The sequence below is a fragment of the Cyanistes caeruleus genome, chromosome 3 (assembly GCF_971803275.1).
Source record: "Cyanistes caeruleus chromosome 3, bCyaCae1.hap1.1, whole genome shotgun sequence".
NCBI lineage: Eukaryota > Metazoa > Chordata > Aves > Passeriformes > Paridae > Cyanistes > Cyanistes caeruleus.
The window spans coordinates 88185167-88201602 of record NC_141703.1 but is presented as its reverse complement, the minus strand read 5'-3'; the positions used below and the strand labels follow the sequence as shown (position 1 = coordinate 88201602).

At 49.7% G+C, this 16436-nt stretch overlaps 2 protein-coding genes and 2 non-coding genes across 10 annotated transcripts in view; 2 read left to right on the top strand and 2 right to left on the bottom strand.

The window, feature by feature from the left end:
• Nucleotides 1-2588: 2588 nt before the first annotated feature.
• LOC111943109 (uncharacterized) lies at nt 2589-4797 on the bottom strand. Its single transcript, XR_015284962.1, has 2 exons — nt 4767-4797; nt 2589-2672 (listed from the first exon to the last, which is right to left on the bottom strand). It is a non-coding gene; the product is annotated as an uncharacterized LOC111943109 (transcript).
• A 2429-nt stretch (nt 4798-7226) lies between these two features.
• Nucleotides 7227-16436, top strand: part of NCAPD2 (non-SMC condensin I complex subunit D2) — a 27213-nt gene continuing 18003 nt past the window's right edge. Inside the window, exons 1-13 of one of the 7 annotated variants that reach the window (XM_086882770.1) lie at nt 7227-9605; nt 10434-10509; nt 10607-10665; nt 11122-11303; nt 11835-11974; nt 12281-12408; nt 12493-12616; nt 12699-12846; nt 13730-13927; nt 14432-14566; nt 15123-15207; nt 15923-16097; nt 16304-16425. In XM_086882770.1, the coding sequence (XP_086738896.1) occupies nt 10656-10665; nt 11122-11303; nt 11835-11974; nt 12281-12408; nt 12493-12616; nt 12699-12846; nt 13730-13927; nt 14432-14566; nt 15123-15207; nt 15923-16097; nt 16304-16425 (1447 nt within the window). In that variant the 5' untranslated portion in view covers nt 7227-9605; nt 10434-10509; nt 10607-10655. Of the gene's footprint in view, nt 9606-10184; nt 10342-10433; nt 10510-10606; nt 11017-11121; nt 11304-11834; nt 11975-12280; nt 12409-12492; nt 12617-12698; nt 12847-13729; nt 13928-14431; nt 14567-15122; nt 15208-15919; nt 16098-16303; nt 16426-16436 lie in introns of those variants that run through there. The other 6 variants (XM_086882769.1, XM_086882767.1, XM_086882765.1 and 3 more) reach the window with 6 other exon arrangements.
• Nucleotides 9308-9957, bottom strand: MRPL51 (mitochondrial ribosomal protein L51). Its single transcript, XM_086883797.1, has 2 exons — nt 9684-9957; nt 9308-9504 (listed from the first exon to the last, which is right to left on the bottom strand). Exons 1-2 carry the CDS (start codon nt 9955-9957, stop codon nt 9308-9310), a joined length of 471 nt encoding a protein of 156 aa, XP_086739923.1.
• Nucleotides 10726-11047, top strand: LOC111944222 (small nucleolar RNA U85). Its single transcript, XR_002871220.2, has one exon. It is a non-coding gene; the product is annotated as a small nucleolar RNA U85 (small nucleolar RNA).

Below are 16436 nucleotides of genomic sequence, written 5' to 3'. Positions count from 1 at the left end.
GTGTTCTGAATATGTGTTGCACTCTATCTCAGGCCAAAAATAGGTCAAAGATTATCAGGAGTATGGAGGCTTAGGTATCTAACAGACATGGTTGAGTTGCCTATTTGTAAAACCTATATCTTTATCTGTTACATCTCTCAAAGCAATTATTTGTTTAGAGGTTAGAACAAAGATAAAACCTCCCCCTTATTACCTCTCTTCACCAAGTTAAGGCTTCCAGCCCCAGTGGATACATCAGAGCAGGGACCTCTGTCACTTGCCAAGGAAGCCAGGTTCATTAAAAAAGTGTTGATGCTGCATTCCAGCTCTGAACAAAAATCTCTCTTCCCCATCATCATTTGGTTACTCTCCAGCTGAGACAACAAACCCCACCATTGATGAAGGCTTGCACCAAGCTTTGACCAGCACAGAGACACCTCAGGAAAGGCCAGAGCCAATGCCTCAGGCATCTTGAAATATGAAAGTTTAGGGTATATCCATTTAGGAGCAGTACAGTTGAGGCTTTTCCCCCATCTGAAGACATCAGGATGAAGAAATTAACATGGGAGCTGCATGTTGGACAGAATGGTTTGGGTTGGAAGTGACCTGAAAGGTCATCTTAGCTCCAACTCCCTGCCACAGACTGGGACACCTTCCACTAGACCAGGTTGCTCAAACCTGGTCATCCAACCCAGCTTTGAACACGTGCAGAGACAGAGCATCTACAGCTTCTCTGGGCAATTTCTTCCAGTTCAAGGGCATGTTAAGCATGTTCCATGTTTAAAGGCAGAGCTTGAATTGTTAATTAGACCTATAAAGAACTATTCTCCCAAAGCCTTGGCCTTGCTTTTGGAGCACATTTAAAACCCTGTTTTGGCTGGGATAACAGAGTGCAGGAGCAGCAGAAATGCTGATGCAGTACATAATGGCACCTCAGAAAAGCTTCCAGTAGAATATTATATTGTCAATGCCTACCAGAGGATTTATGGCTAGACATGCAAGTCTTTGCAAACATCCACAACATGACTCATGAACTGAGCTCAACCCTGGGGCAATTTTCAGCAGTATGTTCAGCCCCAGCTCTGTACTCCAGAGCAGCTGCCAGCTTTGGAAAACAAGCATTGAATCCCCAGCTTTGGCAAGGGACTTGGACACTACATCATCAACAGTCTAAAAATGCATCTGTCCTAAGAAAACATTTTACCTATCCCCCTACATGAATGAGACTGAGAACCGACAGGAACGCAACACAAAACTTGGCAGGAATTGTAGCATGACTTGCTCATTCAGGTTGTGCAGGCCTGAACTGCATGGAATTTTAGACTGCACATGCTGCTTTTAACCCATCAGCCAGTCCAGACACTCTCCTTTCCCAGGAAGGCTTCCATCTTTGAAGAATTTGTCTAGCTGCCTTGCTCCAAATTCACCACTGAGAATTCTGGCATGTTCATTGTTCTGGTGTGATTTTGGTGATGTTTAAGACTGGACAATGATTGATCATAAGGGAACCAGAAGCCACGGGGAAACTGTTTTACAAGCTAGCTTTTGTAGCAGTAAGGGCAGATAAGGACACAAGTACCTAATTTTAAATTAACTCTGCACTGGTAAAAGCTCTGTCATTTCCTTTTAATGAGTTTCAAATGTACAGTGAAGCAAAACAAAGGGGCACTTACCTTTATTCCAGTCATGCTGCAAGATATGTTGTGAACAGCATCCTACTCTTGGAGGTCTTCATTTGGGTCCTGAATTTATATTCCAACACCAATGGAGAATTGTTTTCTGGGATTAAGGATCTGAGGTTATTGAAATCTCAAGGTAGCACAGCCTGAGAGCCAGAGCTGACACTAACATACTAATGCACAGAAGGCAGTCTCCTGAACAGGAAAGAGGCTGGGCATTTGGTGGCTTAAAGTAGACTTGGCTTGGGGAGCCTCATCCCAAGCTGGTTCTCACATCTTGTTACAGACTTACCAGAGCCAGTCTAGCACAACTGGAACTATCATCATTTTACAATGGAAAACCAGCCACTGCTTTGAGGGACAGAACTTCAGGTATGTGTGTGCTATGGAAGTCACAAAAAAACAAAAACAAAACAATTCCACAAGTTTGGCATCCCAACCCCTTCCCACTCCCTGACAGACCAGACAGACTCAGTAAGGTGGTGAATTGTGTTTCTTAGAGACCATTAAAAGTACATGAGCTGATTTCTAGAACATGCCAGAGGAGATTACAGTTGTGTTTATAGAGGAAGTAAATAAACTGCACGTGCATGAGTGGCTGTGATGCCATGGGCAGCAGAGTCCCTTGCTTTTACTAAGAGGGCCTTGGTGATTTGCTTTGCCCGTGCACAGAGACACAAAGGAGGGGAAAGGGAGCAGAGGAGGAGGCAACATACAACACTTAAGAGAAAGAAATGAAAGAGACAACCTAGAGGGACCTCAGCTCCCAGAGAGACAGGAGGAATGGGGCACCAAAGGCTTGTTTAGAAGAGTTTGAGAGAATTGCTGGTCTGAGGGCCTCAAGCTTGTAAGCCTACCCCCTAAAATGAGAACAGTAGGTAGCACAAGCAGGCCCTGGCTCCTCTTCAGTAGATGAACTTCTGACCATCCATCCCATCTCAGTTCCGCAGGGAATTAGGGAAGTGTTCAGGGGATGAGGGCTGCTTCACTCCAGATCTTCATCTCTGCCCTCCCCTGAGGCGGAGAGTAATGGAATTGCAGGGAGATGAACTCAAATGAAATGCTGGGGCATGGAAGTGAGCATGCAAAACCTAGCCCCTTGCCAGATGCCCTGGGAGGCACAAAGGGGCTTCCCCAGCACATCCAATGAAACAAAAAGCATCTGCTCCTCCCATCTTTTTTCTGTCTGGGAACTCCAGTGATGTCCTCTCTGCCTCCTCTTAAGCCTAAACAGAACCCAAGGTATTCTAGAACAGAGGCAGAGCTTTCTGAATTAAAGGAGTACCCTCTTTCCAGTCTAGCTCAGCTTGTTAAAAAAGTTAAAAGACAAGATACACATTCCTTGGAAGACTACAGAAACAGGGCAGCTCATTTAACCTATGTCTGACAACACATTCAAACAACTTACAACTCTTGTTACTTTTGATAGAGAAGAACAAAGGAACTGCTCACAGAAAGCCACAGCCACAAGTTTACTTCCCTCAGAGACCACTCTGGACCTAAATTCAAGAGAACCCATTGCAAGCAGGAGGATTCAGTTCAATCAGCAAGATCTTTAGAGACATAAGTTGCCAAAATGGGACATGTGATGTCACTTTGCAATAACCATGCCCAGAGCACAATTTCCCTTTGAATCCCCAGCTAAATATTTCAAGTGTTTTCTAACTCCTGCTGAAAGTTAGGGCTTGGTGGCAGCAGAAACAGAGCAGATATTCTTAATCAGAAAGCTGTGCAGCTCATTCAGTCTCATCTGGAATACCTCCAGCCCCTTCATCTCTATCTGCTATGGCAGTGAGCCTCCTTGACATTCACCCCAGTGACACAAAAGCAAAACACCAATTCCCATTCTGCCACTACTCCAAAGTCTTCCTTCTGGAAAGCTACAAGACAGTAGGAAGCTACAGGGTCCTGGCTTGTGTGTGCATAGATGAAAGGCATATTTGACACTCCCCACCAGACTAATTGTTGTTCATTCGATCCTTGTGGTGAGAGTCTTTACTCCCACTCATGCCTTTTAGATAGTAACAATGCTCCTTTCACTTAACTGTGTTTAGCCTGTTGCATTTGGCTGAGGTAATCATGTAGGCCCTCCTTTATAAAAACTGAAACGGCCATGTTCAGGCAGCAAGTCATCTGGAAATAAGGACAGGCAGAATAATCATTTCTTCACGTGCTCACCTTTCCATGGCTAGAGAAATCTACATCACTACATGTAGCTTAGATGGCTCACAGCCACTGGCCAACACAAACTAGCTTTTATATCAGCAGCTCAATGAAAAGCTCAAGTCATGCTGCCAGTCTTTTTAGACAGAACACTAAAGACTCTCACATGCTGAAGTCCTTCATCCCAAAAGGCACTGTGTTAAGGCATTCTTATTTTACTAGAGTTCACACAGGCACTATTTGACAAGCTTACACCCAAAAGTAAAGACAAGAAGTTCCCTGCAGAAGAGCAGGAGCAAACAGCTACCCACTCTTCCTCAACTTCCCTTTCCTCTAAACTTAGAGGATGCTCCCTAAAGCTGCAGCAGCTATTGAAAAGTCTACCTATGTTTAGTAAGCGGCTCAGAGTCCTACACAGAAGATAAATTAAAACCAATAAAGAAATCAATGAAGAAGCTAGGTGAAAGGGAAGGAAAGGAAAAATTCAGAGGCAAGAAGAGACAGGCAAGGTAATAGGGGACAGGAGGATGCAGACTGAAGGAGCTACATTTAAGTAAAAAAGTAGACTGGAGACAAAGCAACAGAAAAAAGAAAAAAGGAAAGAACAAAAGGGCAAGTTATACCAAAGGCCCCTCAGAGAACTCCAAACCACCCACCAGGGAAGGAACTTGCCAACCCACCCACTCAAGGGTAAAACCCCTCATACTTACAGGTATGCCTGCCTGACTTGACAGGCAGAATTTCCCATTTCTACAATGATGGCATTCCCCATTCTTCATATTACTAGGTAAAGCATACCATTTCCACACTAAATGAGGGAGCTCCAGCACTTCTACCTCCCTTTCCCAAAGACTGGAATTGACACTTATGCAACTAAGACCCTCAAGATCTCAAAACAAAAAGGTAAAGTTTAAAGTACTCTAGCTAGAGCTGGTGTTTCCTCACCTTTGAGCCTGAGGTTCTTGGTACTTACTTGCAATCACCACCACCACAAGGGCACCAATCACTCCCATCATGATCATCATCTGAAGAAAAAGATTGTCCAAGAGCAATACTCAGAACAGATTGACAAATTCCCATGCTTCCTGACAGCCAGGGAACCTAAGCCAGGCCCTGAAGGCATGACAGCCAAGGCAGAAAAGCCTTCCCACAGTGAAAGAATCTTAAGCATTAGACACTGTTAGTAAGCCCCGGCTATACTCAAAAAAGCCCTTCGGGAGGGGAATAGCTCAGTTCCCTCCTGACCAAGAGGATCATGGCACTAGGAAACTCACCTTGCAGTTCTTCCACCAGTACTTCCTTTTGAGTTTTGCTGCACTACTTTCAAATACTGAAGCGCCAGCCTGAAGTGCATCTGCCCGGTCATCCAGCTCTGACAGCTTCTCATCTCGTTGCAGCACCTTGTCCACATTTACACACATTATATCAACTACCTGCAGAAGGAAGAATAATAGGAGCAGTTACATTGGTAAAGACAGTTGAAAAAGTAAGAGGACTAATTTAGCCAATGACTGATGCTGTAATACTAGCAAACAAAAAACATGAACAAGGTAGGGGGAAAAGATCAGGATAAGAAAGAAATCCTTTCAAGTCACTGCCTACTTTGAAATAAAAAAAAAAAAATAAAAAAATCCAAGACTCGCTGTTAAAACATCAGTTCAAGTACGCTTCAACCAGGTCCTCAGCCTCACATTCTCACCTGCTTTTAAGAGTTCTCCATTCCAGCACCAAGCCAAAGCCACCCTCCTTACGAGAGGAGTCATACGCTCACTTCCCCGAGAGCTGCAAAATTACCTTATGAGCTTCACGTTGCTGCCCCAGAGAGGCACAAAGGCGCTACTGCGCGTCAGCAGCCAAGCCGCTGACACTGATCCCGGGAAGCCAGGCAAGGGTTCCCCCACATCACTGCACACTGTATTCCCTCGAAGCAGCCCGCAGGGATTAAGAGCTGGCCTGGATGCTGTACAGCTTTATTTCCATAAGAGATGCACCATAACGAGGTACCAAAAAACCAAAAAAAAACTAGCAAGGCTGGCCCTTGGAAATCGTATCTGGAATTAAGTGGCTTTTAAACATAAAGCAATCTCTAGCCTCTTTAACAGGTTTGCCACCCTATTTTTGAGTACTGAGCATTAATTCATTTCTGGCTTCGGCATGACAAAAGGAGCCACCCCCTCAGCGACAGACATGGGTCAAGAACATCGCTGCTGCAGAGCAGTGGGAGAAGAGTCCAGGCATCCATCAGGGCTGGCAGAGCTACTGACCTCCTGCACTTGGGCCTGCGTCTGCTGCAGCCGGCGGTTGCTGGTCAGGTTGGGGGGAGCCCCGGGGGGACCCCCAGCGGGGGCTGCCCCTTCGGGAGCTCCTCCTTCGGGAGCTCCTCCTTCGGGAGCCCCGGGAGCGGGCTGCTGAGCTGGGTCAGACCTAGGGGAACACACACATGAAAGAATAGAAAACTCGGCCACTCCAGAGAGAACCTCCCAAATCCACACGAACCCCAGAGACCCCAGGCTGCAGCAGCGCTGGCAGCAGCCTCGGGAGCCTGCAGCCCCGCTGGATCTCGCCGGATCGGGAACAGGCGGGCTCGTGGAAAAGTCTAAAGCAGAGGCAAGCCCAGAGGGCAGCGGGAATAGAACCAGCCCCTCATCGAAGGAGCTTGCGGGTGCGGTCGCGCCAAGCACTGCAGCCTCTCGGGGGGAACAGCGACCTGGCCGCAGGGCCGTGACCAGGAGCCGGGGAAGGAAGGTGTGGGAAGGGAGACAGGGAGGCAGCGCGGGAGCACGCCGAGGGGACCAGGCAGCCACCGGGCTGGGCGCAGTGGTGGCCGCCAGCCAGGTTGGCTCCAGCTGGGGCCGCACACATCACCGCTGGGGCACGGCCCACGCACCCACTCACCCATGCAGTCGGCGGGGGAGCAGGACCGCCCGGGGGCGGTGTGGGCAGCCCTGCCTGCGGCTGCTGCAATGCGCCACCCGACCCCACAGCCGCCGGCCCGGACGCGGGCTCTGCACTGACCCCCCTCCCTCACGCTCCAGCCACCACCCCCGCGCCGCGCCCACCGCAGCTCGCCCACGGCCGGTCGGGCGGACACTCACATGGCCAGGCCGGAGAGAACCGCGGATTACCCGGCACAAAACTCCGCACCGACAGCCCCCCGAGCCCAGGGACCCCCAACTTATAACTGGCGGGGCCCCGCCCACAGAGCCAGTAGCCAATCAAAAGTTGCTTCGCCGGGAGCGGCAGCTCGGCACTGCCCCTCAGTTCCTCCTCAGCCAATCAGCGACCCGTGCCCTGCGGAGACGGCCCTAATGTTAGCCCCGCCCCCAGACAGCCGTGCGTCGAGCCCCGCCCCACCGTGGGGCTGCCCAATGAGAGCAGCTCCCAGCGCCCCGCCCCCGCCCCGCCCCCTGCGGAGGGCCCGGGGTGCCCGGCGCTCCCTCCGCCCCAGCGGGCCGGGGGCTCGCACGGCCCCGCTCCCGACCCACGGCCCCGCCGCTGGACCCGCCGGCCCCGATAGCCCTGAACGCGTCCGCCTCGCTCCGCGTAGGTCACGCAGGGCCTGATCGTGGTTACCTGCCCCGTTCAGTTCCCCTCTTGGAGCCCAGCCCGGCTGGCGCCGTTGTGGTGGGGGCTGCGGAGCGCTCCCGAAATGCCACCTCCGCAGTGTGTCTGTTGGCTCTGGTTAAGCCGCTGTCCTTGCAATTACGAGATGGTGTCGCTGGCCCACTTCCACCATACAGCGAGTCATGAAAGCGAAGCTGAACAGGTCCCGATGGAGCTTCTGCAGCCTGCTGGGAGAAATGAGGCTCCCACAGCAGCCCCAAGAACAGCAATGTGTTTGGGGTTTTTCCATCTAAACATCTGGAGAAGCCTGCTGGATCAGAAGGGGAGATGCTCCAATTCGGGACAAAAAAGGGGGCTGGAGTGTACTGGAACAAGAAGACTCTTCATACAGAATTTTGCATGGTGAGTAGAGAGTGACAAGTGTGGGCTCACACCTACACTACCTTTTCCTTCCGTAAGGTGATGCAGGACGTTGATGTAAGATTTTAGTGTCAGATGTCACAGATTATTAGGTACACAAGACAGATATGTAACAGATTACAGCATGGTAACTAGAAGATTGTGGTTCAAGGTGAAAAATAATGCAGTGCTGTGTCTAGGCACGGGTGATTTGCAGATAGCATCAGACTAGCACTGACTTCAGAACTCCAGGTTTTTACACTGCCTTCAAATAGAAGGGACAAGTTGAGAAAGAAGCTTCTGTAGCCTGGAAGCCTTTCCACTGCAGTCTGAGGGCCATTCCAATAACAGTTGCAAATAAGTATGATTTTATGGAATTAGTGGCCACAGAGCCCTTGCCAGGTTGGTGCTTAAGCATTAAGAGATGACAAAGGGTACAAGATATTTTTCCAGTTTCCGACATATTTTCAGTCAAGGATTCGCTATGCCTGCTCATTCTCTACTTGGATCTGTGCAAGCTTCCTGTACCCACAACATCTTTTGGCAAGTCCCACAGGTCTGTCATCTTGCTCCTGAGAATGTGGACTTCAGCTGTTTAAACAGCCTTCACTTGCCTTAGGCTTAGACCTAAAGAAAATTATTTCCATTCATTCCCTGCTGCTTCCAACCAAATGCTTTTGGAGACAGAGTAGCATTGCTTGGTAGCAAGACACACCAAGTCAGCAGGTAACTCCCCAACGACTTAGCAGCTAAATTAATGACCAAGGCAGAACTGGTATGCAAATGCCTGCTCATCTAATGGATTTTTCCCAAGTGTACAATGGTGTGATGTGGGACTAGAGGGATGCCAGCTGTGACTCACCATAACTGTTCCTCTAAAGGAACTGGCAACAGTTATGGAAAACTAGAAGCTAAAATTGCTAAAAACATTTAAATACCTGAATTAGTTTTGCAAATCCTGCCTAAATTATAAACAAAAGGCCATTTGGTCATTGTCATTAGCAGCAGATCAAGTCATCGTGAGTGCAGAATGAGACAAATCCCATTCTTAAGACAAGTTTTGATGCATTTCAACTAAAATTTCGATCATTCACATTTAACCACAGACAAGCGGAGGGCAAGAGGGAAAGCTGTGAGCAGAAAGACATATTAGCAGGACTTTGTGGCACTAACTTGAAAAATTTGGCTGTGAGGAAAAATCTAAGCTGGAGAATACTGGAATTGTCACGTTAAGATGCGTGAACCTGGGGCTCAGAGACTGAAAGGATGCTAGAAGCCTGGCCAAAAAAACAGAGGGCCAGAGGGTTAGGGACACAGGCTGGAACAAATGCCTGCAAGAAGTATGTCAGAAATGACTGAGGGGACACTGAAGAGCTGAGGCCTGGAGCAGCAACAGGACATTGGGTAGAAATATGCTGCAAAGATTGTAGAAAGCACTGGGAACTCAATCGTGTGGAAGCTGGCTTTATTCTGACTGCAGTGCCGCAGAGCTACATTCCACACGCTGAAGCCACTGCTGTTCCCTAGCGGTGCTTTCCGGTGCGATTGAAGCGCTTGTACAAGTAGCGGATCCTCTTGTTGAGTTTGTGATAGTCCTCTACAAACATCCGATCGCCCACCATCTGCTTCTTGCGGATGCACCTCTGCAGCTCGTTCCCCCGCCAGCCTCGCAGCCAAACGGGCCCCATGATGAGATTCTTCGGGTGGATCTGGAAGCCGCCTGAGAACAGCAGAGCAGAGACAGATGAAGCCAGGCGCTGGAGAAGGCTGTTCCCAAATCCCGCCCGCCCTGTCGCTGCTGGCAGAGGGGCCAGCCCTCAGGTGAGAGAGCCCAGCCTCCCTGCCCTCCTGCCCCGGGGCCGCAGAGCGGGGGAGGTGCCGGCGGGGTGCGTGTCTTACCCAGGATCCCCACGTTATCGTACACCCCGAACAAGGCCCGCTTCTTCGTCCACCGATCTACCGGCTTGCGCTTGGGAGGCTCTTTGATGCAGATGGGCCGGGAGAGTCCTGCCAGGGGCGAGGACAGCGGCACGGGGAGGCCGGGCCGCACGGGCGCCCAGCGCGCCCCGCCGCAGTTGCTAATGCCCCGCTCAGCGCGGAGCAGGGGAGCGGCAAGGCCCAGCAGGACCCGGCCCGCCGATCGCAGCAGCAGCGCTGCCGCCGCCACCGCCATGGCGATGACCCCCAGAGCCCCGGGGAAGGGCCGGGCCGGGACGGGAAGAGCGGCGGTGCCGCCGGGCCGCCCCTTCCGCCGCGGTGCGCAGGGGCGCGCGGGGGACGCTGCGCCAACGGTCGGGAGGGCAGCGGAGCCGGCGATTGGGCGAAGGGTCGGCGCGCGGCGCAGCCGCCGGGCGCTGATAGGCCCGTGGCGGGAAGGGGCGGGGCGAGCGCGGTTCGCGCGCGCTGTTTCGAGCGCCCGGGGCCGTGGCGGCCATGGCGGCGGCCCCGGAGTTCCACCTGCCCCTCGCTCCCGCCGATCTGCTGCGGGATGGCGGCCCCGGGCGCTACGTGGTGCAGGAGGTGCTGCCCACCCGCGAGCTGCCGCCCGCACTGGCAGGTAAGGTGTTCCCATACCCCCTTCCCTGTCGGCCCGGTCCTGCCGCCGTCTCACGGCCATCTCTCCCCGCCTCTCTCCGTGTTTTGCCGCAGCTTTCCGGGCCGCCTTCCGTGCGCAGGGCGCGCTGGCCGTGCTGCAGCACTTCGACTGCGTGTACAGCGTGCTGCAGTGAGTACGGGACAGGGACGGGGAGCAGGGGCGGGCGCTCGCCCCTCTGCCAGGAGCTCTTTGCTCGCCCCCCTTACGCCCTGTGTTTGTCCCGCAGCCACTTCCGAACCGTGGGCACGGCTGTCAAGGAGGATGCCCTGGAGCTGATGATGCACGGTGGGTACCCGCTGTTTCCGGCCGACGCAGGACTAAAGGAGAGGTTGTTTTCCCTTGGCAGCTCCGTGATGATATAAAGGCTAATGTGACTCGTCCAGCTGGGCTGCACCCTCAGCCCACTCCTGTCATACGGGTCTGTAATCTTGGTGGACAATGCTGAGTTGTGCATGTTCGCTGTAAGGGCAGACCGACAGAAAATCCTCTTGCCCTTGTCCCTGGAAAATACATCTGTGGGACGAATCAGCTCAGAGTGAGTGTTTCTCTGAGCTGAGGAGGGCTGTGGGGATAGGACAAGACAGCATGCCCCAGGCCTGGGTTGCAGGGGGCAGCCCATGTTACAGCTGGTGAGATGTGAGCACACATCTTTGGTAATCTGATGACTGCTCTAAGCCTCCCAAAGAGAGGATGGCTGAGGGACCTGGCAAGAAGTGCTCATGACTTTCTGCTTCTCCTCAGTGGTGTCCCATCATTCCAATGAACTTCCTAATATCTTGAGTGACTCTGGGCTGAGCCATGCCGACCGCGCTGCTCACCTCAATGCTCTTAAGATGAGCTGCTATTTGCTGACGGGCCTGATGGATGCCTTTGAAATGGAAACCTGCAAGAACAGTTGTTTGGAGGCAGATCCTGGTAGGAAGGTAGGTGAAGGAACTGGGGGAAAGATGATAAAAGAATAAAATTTTATGCTTGCTGAACTCCATACTATCTATCAGATTTTATAGCTGAGTTTATATAAACGTAACGCTAGCAAGAGCAGGGGATAATGTGGAGCACTGGTGCTTCTGTGAAACTGTGCATGGAAAGCAGACAAAGGGTCAATCATGTGTCTAAACATCACCAGGGACTTGGACACCCAGACTTTTCTATTTCATTCTTCAGTTTCTGGCTGGGGCTTAGTTTGCCAGTATTTTCTCAAGGTTTCCTTTCTGTGGGTAGAGATGGTGGCAGTGGGTGCAGGTATAATCCTTAAACCACACAAAGCACTGGTGCCGCCCTGAGCTGAGGGAGAAGAATTGGGGGGGGGAAAGCCCCCTGTGGTCTCACACGTCTCACTGTGTGTCTCTTAATGCTGTAGAATTTAACACACTTCTTACGTTTTGAAGGAAGCAGGGTAGTGATGGGGTTTTGTGAAGCTGCTGATGTATCTCACCATATCATCTCCCTTCTAGAACAGGAAGAACCATGCCAAGACTTCTGGATCCTTGTGGGAAGAGGAGAGGGAGCCGCTTTTACGGCTGCTTACACAGCTGCTGCAGCTGGATCTCCGTCAGCTTTGGGGTGGTTTAGCAGTGGAAGAAGAGTTTTTCAGGTATGAATTGGAGTGGGTGTATTTGTGGAATGAGTGACTGGTTCTGAGGAATAAAAGGTTAAACAATAGATCTATCAAAGATTGTATTACAGCCCTCTGTGGGGTGCAGATCGTTGGGAAACTGAGAAAACAGCTCGAGGCAAAACCATTGTGTGTAGGAATGGCTTCCTCTCCTCACGTAGGCCACAAAAATTCAGATGTTTGCTAATCTTTAGAGGACATTGGAGAATCACTCAGGCAGAAACGTGGTGTGCTAGAATGATGTTTGTAATAGTGAAGTTTGATGTCTCTCTTCTGTGGTTTTAGCTTAATGACAGGAAGCTGCTACCGTATCCTGGAGAATCCAAGTATCGGCCTTCAGAGGTATCGTGTCACTCGGGAGGCTGTGACACATCTGCTTGCTGCAGCTCTGGTTCACTGTGACCACATGTTCAGTGAGTTCCTGCTCTTCTGCCTTCTTCCTGAAGCCATTGCCAGTTACTTTCCCTGACCTCTTTCTTCCTTCTCACATGTGAAAGGTGCCACTCTGAAGATCACACAGATGCTGCAGCACTTTGAACATGTAGCCCCAGTGTTTGCACAGGCTGTGAGCCTCTGGGCTAAAGAGTATGGTCTGAAAAGCCTGGTGGGTGAATTGCTAAGGTGAGAGAAATATCTGAAGCCTCATCCTTCTATCCCTAGCCAACTTGAGGCACCCCATTCCTTGTTTCATCTTTCTGTGCAGGGAAATTGGACAGAAATGTCCCCAGGATTTGGCTCGTGAGGCTTCTGGAGTCAAGGGTTATGCTACTTTTATAAGCGAACTGGCTGAACAGATTCCAACTCTGGTGCTCTCCAACATGAGTGTTCTCCTGCCTCATTTGGATGGGGAGGTATGTTTCTGCAAAATCACCCATCCAGAAAAGTCAAATGGTGGAGATGCTGCTATCCAGTTTTTCTGTCTGGAAGCAGAACCTCTTTTGCAGAGCCCAAGTATCCAAAACCTGTTCTGTTGGAATAGGTTCTGCCCTTACCTAAAAGATGCAAAGGGAACAGAAACCATGACATCTACTGTCTGGTTGTCACTGTCAGATGGCAGAGAACAGGAGACTGCCTACTCGTCTGAGGTCCCTGCTGTTGTCCCTTGTTCTTCAGCACTTCATGAGTTTGTCACTGTGTTACCTTTTCTTTACCTGTTGTAAGTGTTTTTCATGTCAGTTCTTGGCTTCTATGAATTTACGTGGATAGCAGGGTTTGGGTTGGAAGGGACATTAACACCTCTGCCATGGCGGCGCAAAGCCCCATCCAGCCTTGAACAATTCTAGGGATGGGACATCCACAGCTTCTCTGGGAAACCTGTTCAAGTGTCTCACCACATTCTCAATAAAGAATTTCTTCCATATATTTAATCTAAACCTACCTTCGCTTTGAGGCCATTCTCTCTTGCCCTGTCACTGCATGCCCTGGTAAAAAGTCCCTCTCCAGCTCTCTCATACCCCCCTTTAGGTACTGGAAGGTGCCTTTCCAGAGCCTTCTCTTCTGCAGGCTGAACAAGACCAGCTCTCAGCCTGTCTTCATAGCAGAGGTTACTTTGTCTTGCAGGCACACTATGGTCACCCGAGCTTAATATATAATTAAGCTTTATACATACTTACTAATTAATACTGGAAAAATTCACTTAGGGCTGAAGCCTGGGATTTGGAAGGCCCAAACTCTGAGTATTATCAAGTAACGTCTTTTAGTCTGTTCTTAGTTCAACAACTCCTGTCTTGGCAGAGTTACATGATGCGAAATGCCATTCTGGCAGCTATGGCAGAAGTGCTGGTGCAGGTGCTGAACGGTGACCAGCTGGAGGAAGCTGCCCGTGGTACTCGAGACAAGTTCCTGGATATACTGCAGGCCCACGTGTGCGACGTCCATAGCTTTGTTCGCAGCCGCGTGCTGCAGCTCTTCACCCGCATCGTTCAGTGCAAGGCAAGTTTCTGCTGGGCAAATGGTGTTGCCTCAGTCATCTCTTCCCAGCTTGATTCTGAGGGAATTTCTGCCACCCTGCTTTTTGTTTGCAGAGACTGAAGTTTTAACGGAGAAAAGTGTTGTCCTTGTGTGCTGTGGTGTCTGAAATTTCTTCCAAAAGACCAAAGATCCCAGGAAAGGGGGAACTGGGGGATGGAAATGAAATGTTGTTCATTCTTACCGGGACAAACTAGAAAAAAGAGCATAGCATACAGCCTCTTTTCACACACTGGTATAGGAAAACATCACAATTACCAGATATACCAAGACTCAACAGGATCCTGCACAACCATAATCCTTGTTTTCAGAGGCTGGACCAGAATATATCCAGAGATCTTCTGAGCCCTAGACTTTTCTGTAAATCTATAATCTGTGCTTTTTAGTACATGAATATGTCTGCAGTAAACTTTTCCCAAGTCTCTGAGCCTTCTTGATAATTTTATCTGTGCTCTTGTTGTGTTCTAGGCCCTGCCTTTGACTCAGTTTCAATCTGCAGTGTCCCTGGCTGTGGGGCGGCTCCAAGACAAGTCTGTCATAGTGGTTAAAAATGCGATCCAGCTCCTGGCTGCGTTTTTGTCCAACAATCCCTTCTCCAGCAAGGTAAATCAAATTAATATGGTGGATATATTAGATGTCTGCTTGCAGGCTAAATATCTGCAGTGTGCTATAGCCAGGGCAGTAGCATTTCTGTGGCTTGTGGGAGGGACAATGTAGCCTTTGACTCTGCAGGTGGCAGCTTTCTGGTCTTCCCAGGTTCAGATTTTGAGTTCTTGGACTCATCCCTCTTGGTGAAATTCATAGCTATGCTGAAGACCAGGAGGGATGTGATTGAGGTAAAAACCTACAGCAGTTTGAGTCCACTGTGAGGTTTCTCTCCTTAGGATCAGAATTAGTTCTTTAGAATACTCTTCATGGGTCTGCAGCTTTTTGTGTTTAGCTGCACCTTCTCCTGAGCTTCTGAGCCTTAGACTGGCAACTTAGGGCAGTTGTCATTCTAGGACTGGGGCCAGAGTCTACTATTCCATTTTCCAAATTACCATAGATAGGGTTAGCTATTGGGATTAACAACTAAAGCAGGGAGTAGAAGACAGAGAATTCTGGCATTTCAGGAAAACGAGGTTAACTAACGTATTTCTTCTTTTCCTGACATCTTCAGCTAAGCTGTACTGACTTGGAGGAGCCACTGAAGAAAGAAGTGCAGAAACTGAAAGAAATGAGGGATCGTAGCAGACCCACAACAGGTAATTTCCTTTCTTTTTCTTTCCACTTTCTAGGACAGTCCAAAATTTACTTTTCCTCAAATTTGCTCCCAGGTTGTCACAGCTTTTGTCTCAGATCCTACCTGTGTGAGATGGTGAGATCAGATAAAGGGGATTAAACTCAAAACAGTTTTCCTTGTGGTGGTGTTATAAAAGGACCATATTAATATCCTTGTCCTAATCAACAGTCCTTTAGCTATATATCCTGTAAGTAAGAACTGAAACCTGAAGTAGAAAAGAGAAAGCTGGGAGGGTGTTTAAATCTATGAACACCCTCCCATCTTTCTCTTTTCTACCACTCAAGGACTGCTTGAGTCATGATTTTGGTCAGATATTATTTAAACTTGATTTGTAGGCAGCACCAAAATTCAAGGCTAAAGAAATGATGGTTCTCTTACTTGTCTTTTTTTTCTGCCTTCAGTAGTTTTTGTTTTGTTTTGGTTTTGTTTGGTTTGGGTTTTTTGTTGTTTAGGTTTTTTGTTTGTTTTTCTGGTTTGGTTTGGTTTTGTTTTTTTTGTAAGACACAGTCCTTGTCTTACTACTGGAGTCTAGGTGGGATCAGCCATGACAATAGTGCCTGCCTAGGGAGGAGGTAGAGGTAGAGGAGGTAGAATTTGTAAGTTCCAGATGAGTTTTTCCTTCCCATTGAAGGTGTCATCTGAGTCTGTGTTCTTCATTCCCTCTGATTTTTAAGTAGCTCCCATGATTGCCCCAGAGGAAGAGTGGGAAGCGATGCTGCCAGAAGTTAGGGCTGCCACACAGCAGCTCTTTCAGCCACTGCAGGAAGAGGAAGAAGAGGTGTTGGAAGTTGAAGAAACAGTGGAAAGGACAGTGGAGCAAATCACCGGGCTGTTGAAGAGGCTGAATTACAAGTAAGAAGGTTCTGCAGTTTGACACTGTTTATCCCAAGGGGTGATTTCCAGTAACGTTACTCTGTAGGAAGAGATTGATGTGGGCACCCAGCACAAGATGCTGGTAGGAGCTGCTTTCTCAGGTGTTCAGGGCAAAGCTGGATGGCTTCCCTTATGTTCTGCTCTGACGTGTTGCTGATACTCTCTTGGGCAATGTCATCGTCCAGGAGCGCCGCCCACCTTACGCAGAAGGCCCTGTGTCGCTTCCAGGGAACAGAACCTTTCATTGGCGCTGGGGAAGAAAACGAGGAGGCAACAATCCTGAGTGTTCTGAAGAGACTTTACACAGGTAACTGTATA

Excerpts from the sequence above, each read along its gene's own strand:
- MRPL51 (XM_086883797.1), bottom strand. The coding sequence starts at position 9,957 with ATGGCGGTGGCGGCGGCAGCGCTGCTGCTGCGATCGGCGGGCCGGGTC. Across the intron at positions 9,505-9,683 it reads CGATAACGTGGGGATCCTGG|GCGGCTTCCAGATCCACCCG; the intron begins GTAAGACACGCA and ends TGCTGTTCTCAG.